Source organism: Mastomys coucha, unplaced genomic scaffold (assembly GCF_008632895.1).
Source record: "Mastomys coucha isolate ucsf_1 unplaced genomic scaffold, UCSF_Mcou_1 pScaffold16, whole genome shotgun sequence".
Classification (NCBI taxonomy): domain Eukaryota; kingdom Metazoa; phylum Chordata; class Mammalia; order Rodentia; family Muridae; genus Mastomys; species Mastomys coucha.
This window is the reverse complement of record NW_022196898.1, coordinates 99862548-99868643: the sequence shown is the minus strand read 5'-3', so window position 1 is coordinate 99868643 and position 6096 is coordinate 99862548. Positions and strand designations below refer to the sequence as shown.

General features: G+C 49.7%; 1 protein-coding gene across 1 annotated transcript in view; it reads left to right on the top strand.

Annotated features, from left to right (window-relative positions):
* Ak5 (adenylate kinase 5) overlaps positions 1 to 6096 on the top strand; it is a 203360-nt gene that overhangs the window by 184635 nt on the left and 12629 nt on the right. The window contains exons 12-13 of the mRNA XM_031375895.1: positions 552 to 668; positions 4877 to 5068. Coding sequence (XP_031231755.1) covers positions 552 to 668; positions 4877 to 5068 — 309 coding nt within the window. The remainder of the gene's footprint in view (positions 1 to 551; positions 669 to 4876; positions 5069 to 6096) is intronic.

Sequence of the window (6096 nt, the reverse complement as noted above, 5' to 3'; positions counted from 1 at the left end):
GAGTCTCCTCCCACCCCTCCCACAGGACCCTCCCCAGGGAAGGAAGTCTCCTCCCACCCCTCCCACAGGCCTCTCCCCACACCGCTCTGTTCTTTTCTTGCACATTTGTTTAATCAATCTTTTTAAAGGGAAAATGGCATTGCTAGAAAATAGTTCTCTGATCTGAAAGTCTTCTCAAGTTAGCACACGTCAAGTTTTGCATAATGTTCACTGAGAGAACGTTGGCGGTGAAGTAGTTCTAAGCCGCGTTTCATTTGCTCCTAACCTGCCGCGGTGCCTGGTTCATCCAGTTGCTACTGTGTGGGACAAGGCTAGCATGTCTCATGGGGTACAAGATGCTGAAGTCTTCCTAGAGAGACAACTGCAGAAAGGACAGACCAGAAAGAAAAGCTCTCCCCAGTGGAGCCTTGACCCAGCACTGACTGAAAGACCTAAAAGGGGGTGGGACAGGTTGCCCAGTCCTCCCCTGACGGAAGAATGTCTGAGGAGTCACATTTATTGTGATTTGGGGGTGCCGCTGGGCCCCATGCTGACCACTCTCTCTGCTGTAGGGTGTCGTCCTGGAGCTGCTGAAGGAGGCCATGGTAGCCAGCCTGGGCAACACCAAGGGCTTCCTGATTGACGGCTACCCCCGGGAAGTGAAGCAAGGGGAAGAGTTTGGACGAAGGGTGAGCTGATGTTAGTGGCGCCCATCCATGGTGCCTCACAAGGACAGCACTCGGCTTGGGGGACACACTCTGCACAGTCACACTGTCCAGATCTTGCCGTTACCAACAGCGGAAACGCAAACTTTTTTTTTCTGAAGATGAAATATAAAAATAGGGCAGGAATGACCGTCGGTCCAGCTAGGAAGCGGAGGTCAGGCTTGGCTGGGTCTGGGGAGCGGAGCCCCCCGGGCCTCGTCCGGTCTCTCCACCTCTGCCTTGTTCCTCTCTCTTGTGTTGCTCCTTTCTCTTGTCTCCTCCCATTTCAGTGACCTCGCAGAAAACTAAGTCTGTCTTGGGGTGGCAGGGTGCCTCACAAAAGACCCACGGCTGCCTCCTTCACTAACAAGACTGCTGACAGCCCCAGCGCACAGGAGCTAGTAGGGGGCAGGCAGCACACCGCCTGAGCCACACAGCCTGGGAGGGAAGAGCAGTCGCCCCGGGAAGGAATAGAGTTACTTAGACACAATAGAGGGGAGAGAAGCTGAGAGGGCAGGATCCAGAATGCACACCACCCTCCGTAACCCTGTGTCATCCCCAACTTTGTGCCCTTAGTGGCTCGGGGCTATCAGCTGTCACAGGAGCCAGTAACTAAGCACACTACTGCAGCTGTCAGACGGTGACTGCGTGGGCCAGGTCCTATGGTACATTCTGTACACCTTGCCCAAGTCCAGGCAAGTGGGGGCAGTGACCATATTTGTTACACTAAGACTGACACCAAACCTCCAAGAAAGTCAGGTGTGCGTGGCTACTGTTTTATTCTGCAATATTTTCATCTGAATTCTCTCAGTTGATGTGAAGTGACCTTTTCAGTGGATAGAGACACGGAAATGCCGTTCCTGGGGTTTGGAGGGCCCGTGCACGGCCCCAGCCCTCTGTGCGGGATACCTAATATAGGCGCTTGCAGAAGTTTGCTGTACCCTGCCGCGGCCACACAGCTGATGGGGTCACCCAGTTCTCTTCCCTTCTAGCAAGGCCACACGGATGAAGGCAATAAAACCTAGGTTTCATTTACCCATAAGTCGGCTTCATCAATCTTCCCTCAGTTCCATTGTTGCCTCGCCCCCACTTTAACTAGAGCCCAGGGGTATAGAAAGATGGCTCAATAGTTAAGAACCTAACCCCGACTCTTGCCTCCAGGAGCGCCAGGCACGTACATGGTGCTCATCATATAAGCAAACAGGCACGCACATATACATGCTATGCAAAATTTAAATATATACATATATATATATAAATTTAAATATATATATGTATATATTTCTTAATTAGTCAAAGAAAAGCTTCATGGTCCAATTGACAAAGATGGACGTGGCGGAAGGTAGACGAGGGTGGCTGATTCATGTGGCCAAGCCTTGTGATAAATGCAAACAGAAGCCAAACCAAGCCGATGTGTATGCAGATGCCTGTAACAGGCGTCTGAGAGATGACACCCCAGCAGAGGATGTCACAGCCACCTTTGCTGCGGGCAGAGGAACAGCAGTGCAGGTCATGCCCCGGCTTCGGTGTTCAGGGAATAGAGGTCTTTTCTTGAACGCGCCCTGAGAGGTGTAGACTTTTCGGAGAGCAAGGCCAAGCCTGGTGGTTTGAGCCCCAGGAACTGACTTGGCACGGAAGCCTCTCAGACAGTCGGGCTGTGAAGGGTGCTCACACATGCTGAAAACAAGCAGGCGCTGCTTCAGTATTAGACCCCTTCTAACAAGCCCCAAACTGAACGCTGGTGATCACTCCCAAGCTCTGGGTGCTGACGCAAGCCCTCTGCCTGCTCCTAGGTTGGTCCAACTGGTCTTTCAGAGATGGCTCCAGCTTAGAGACCAATAACCTCTGTCTATGACTAAATGAACCCTTGAGCTTTCTTTTTTTGTCCCCATGTGTGGCCTGGAGATGGCCCATGCAGGCCACTCTGACACTTTCTGAGAGAGCTAATAGAACCACCAGCTGTCTCTCAAGTGTGCCCTCTGCTGGTGGATGGGAGAATGGTTTTCTCCTCCACCCTCAAACGCTCCTCAGAACAGCTCTGCCTGTTCAAGGGTGAGTTACATTCCAGACTTTAGGGAGGCCAGACTTTAGGGAACGTTCGTTCCTTATGCCCTGTGCATCTTTCAGGGAGCATAGTGTCTAATCAGCGCTTTCAAGAGAAGCATGCTTCTGTGTGGCATGGGCCCCAGAATCCCCTCTCAACCCTTCAGGCCCTTTCCTCAGAAGCCTGACTGACAAGCCTTCTTCTGTCCACGCCCTGAACACGGCTGGTGGAGCGGGGGTATGGGGTTGGTCTCTGTTACCAGGGATGGAGAAGTGCAGTTGGTACTCCTCAGTGATACCGGGGACAAAGGGATATTTTAGGCCATTTTGGGAGCTGCAGAGCTTGAACTCACAGATGCTCACCATCATCCATTTGTTGGGACTTTTTTTTTTTTTTTTTTTTTTTTTTTTTTTTTTGGTTTTTTGAGACAGGGTTTCCCTGTATAAGCCCTGGCTGTCCTGGAGCTCACTTTGTAGACCAGGCTGGCCTCGAACTCAGAAACCCACCTGCCTCTGTCTCCCAAGTGCTGGGATTAAAGGCGTGCACCACCACCACCCGGCGGGACACTTTTTTAAATTAATTTTTTATTAGAATTTTCTTTATTTACATTTCAAATGATATCCCCTTTCCTTCTTAATCTCCTTCTATATGCATGACTTGGGACCAGAAGCAGAGCCCATGAGCCCTCCATACTGAGGTGGGAGTCCAAAGCAGGAAGGAAGCAAACACCTAGTGCTCTGAGGACCCTACTGCATGACAAGCAGATGTCCTACACTGCCCCCTTAACCACCCTGTGATCTCCACAGGGTCATCATGAAATCTGAGGTGCAGAGATGTTAGGAGGGATTGCTAGTGAATGGTCCAGCCAAGCAGTTTAAAAGAGCAATGCGATCTTTTCTCTCAAAATGCTGCCGTTTGATGAGCTCAGCTCCTGGGTTCTCTTGTGAGGTCCCCAATACTTTAGTAGTCTGATAGTGGTTAAAGCTGGGCATGTGTCTCTGGAGCAGGGCTGGGGGTTAGCTAGCCTGGCATTGCTAATCACATGGCTTCTCCCATGGGCTAGCTGAGGCTGAGACGATCTCTCACAACTTGGCAATGTCAGAGTGGTTGAACATCATAGGAAGTCTCTGGTTTTCCCTATAGTAAGTGTTACACAACACCAGACAGAAAGTGCAGTTTCTTGTGGTAAAAGTACATGCATAAGAAATGTTTAAGAATTAAGTTGTTTATAAATTTATTATTAGCAAATGTTTAAATTATGTGGCTATTTTATGTATCTGTACACCAGGAGTGATGTCAACATTCTCCGGGCAACACGGGGTTTCACAAGTGGGAAAGCTTAAGAGGTTCTTACCTCTTCTAAAGGCACGAAGCTCCATTCCCATTGCTCAAGAATTACAGAGCTGCAGAAGGCTGAGCTCAGTGTCTCAATGGGAGAGCTGCATCCGAGCAAACCGTGGCAAGAGATTATTGAAGTCCGTTTTAAAACTAGTTACACCAGAATTCCGCCCTAACAGCCTGACTCATGCTTGGGCACTGTGCTCCTCCAACTCCATGTAATGCTCACCCAGCCCAGGGTGTTTCTGGTAGCTGGAATAAGACACACTGCTGGCAGGAAGGAGGGAACTGTCAGCTTTGCTTCAGTAGGTCAGGGAGAACTTTACCTAGGGAACAACATACACATACATGCATGCACTTGCATGCAATACGTTTCATGCAAATATGCATTTGCACATACATACATATATGCACAGGCACACACACACCCTTCCCCTGGGTGTGAAGGACAGACTGGCTGTACTAGGTAACTTACGATAGCTGCGTTGTTTAAGCTGACCAGAAAGCTGACCAAGACAGAGCTAGCAGGCAGCAAGCAGTGAGGGCCAGCTCTGCAAATGAGAAGGGTTAGGGTTAGGGTTAGGGTTAGGGTTAGGGTTAGGGTTAGGGTTAGGGTTAGGGGTTAGGGTTAGGGTTAGGGTTAGGGTTAGGGTTAGGGTTAGGGTTAGGGTTAGGGTAGCACTAACTACACTAACCACAATGTAGTTAGTGCTGGGCACTTGAGAGGAGCTAATAGCCCCAGGAATGGAAGGGCTCCCGACCTTTTTTAGAACCCCAAGTGACCAAGCCCTGCTCTGGCTCTTCACCGCAGATCAGAGACCCACACTTGGTGATCTGCATGGACTGCTCTGCAGACACTGTGACTGACCGCCTTCTTCAGAGAAGCCCGAGCAGCCAGTGTGCGGAGGATAGTGCCAAGAGCATTGCCAAGCGCCTGGAGGCCTACCACCGAGCATCCATCCCTGTCATCGCCTACTACGAGACGAAAACACAGCTACAGAAGGCAAGTGTCGCCTCCTTCAAATGAGGCATCCTCCTGCTTCATCGTTCTTTCTCAAAAAGATCGGAAGTAGAGGCAAGCTTTCTCTTTTGTTTTTTTGTTTTGTTTTGTTTTGTTTTTGTTTTATTGTTTTTAGAGACAGGGTTTCTCTGTGTAGCCCTGGCTGTCCTGGAACTCACTTTGTAGACCAGGCTGGCCTCGAACTCAGAAATCTGCCTGCCTCTGCCTCCCGAGTGCTGGGATTAAATGCGTGCACCACCACTGCCAGGTGAGGCAAGCTTTCTTGTGAGATCCGGGGAAGCTGCAGGCAGTTGCAGAGGCCAAAATACAAATGGCTTTCTTCCCTCACTATTGTCCCAATCAAAGGTGGATGTATGAACATAAGGTGGGGACGGTGACCATAGTGGTGTACAACTTCAATCCCACCATTCAGGGGATAGTCCTCTGAGAATTCAAGGCCAGTTTGGTCTACATAGCAACTTGCAGGCCAGCCAGGGCTCCACAGTAAGAGCCTGTCTTCTAAAGTTATCGATCTATTGCCAGATGGCCAGAAAAACTTGCTCACTGATTTGAAACTGATACCATTGTGGTTGCTGAGACCTTTGTTCAAAAGACAGACCGTAAGCGTAGGGCCTAAAACGCAAGCCTCTATACAATCCGAGCCAGTGGGGAGGCTGAGGCGGGGAGGTCTCATGTTCAAGGTCTGCCTGGGCAACTGAATGAGCCTCTACTTCAGGAGAAAGAGCTGGAGGAGCTGAGGGGACAGTTCAGGGGTAGGGTGCTCACCTAAAATGCATGAGGCCTGGATTTGGTTTCCAATACTGGAAAAAGAAAAAATGGAGGGCTTTGTGGGGAGAACAAACTGAAAAGAAAGTTCTGCCAGAAACTGTAGGTGGCTCCTAGACCTCTGCTAAACAGGACCATCCAAAAGGCAGACCTCTCCCAGACCCTAGATTGAATACCTTTTTTTAAAAAACTTTTATTGCATTATGATGAGAAAAGTTACATGACTTCAATTTATCTGAATTTGT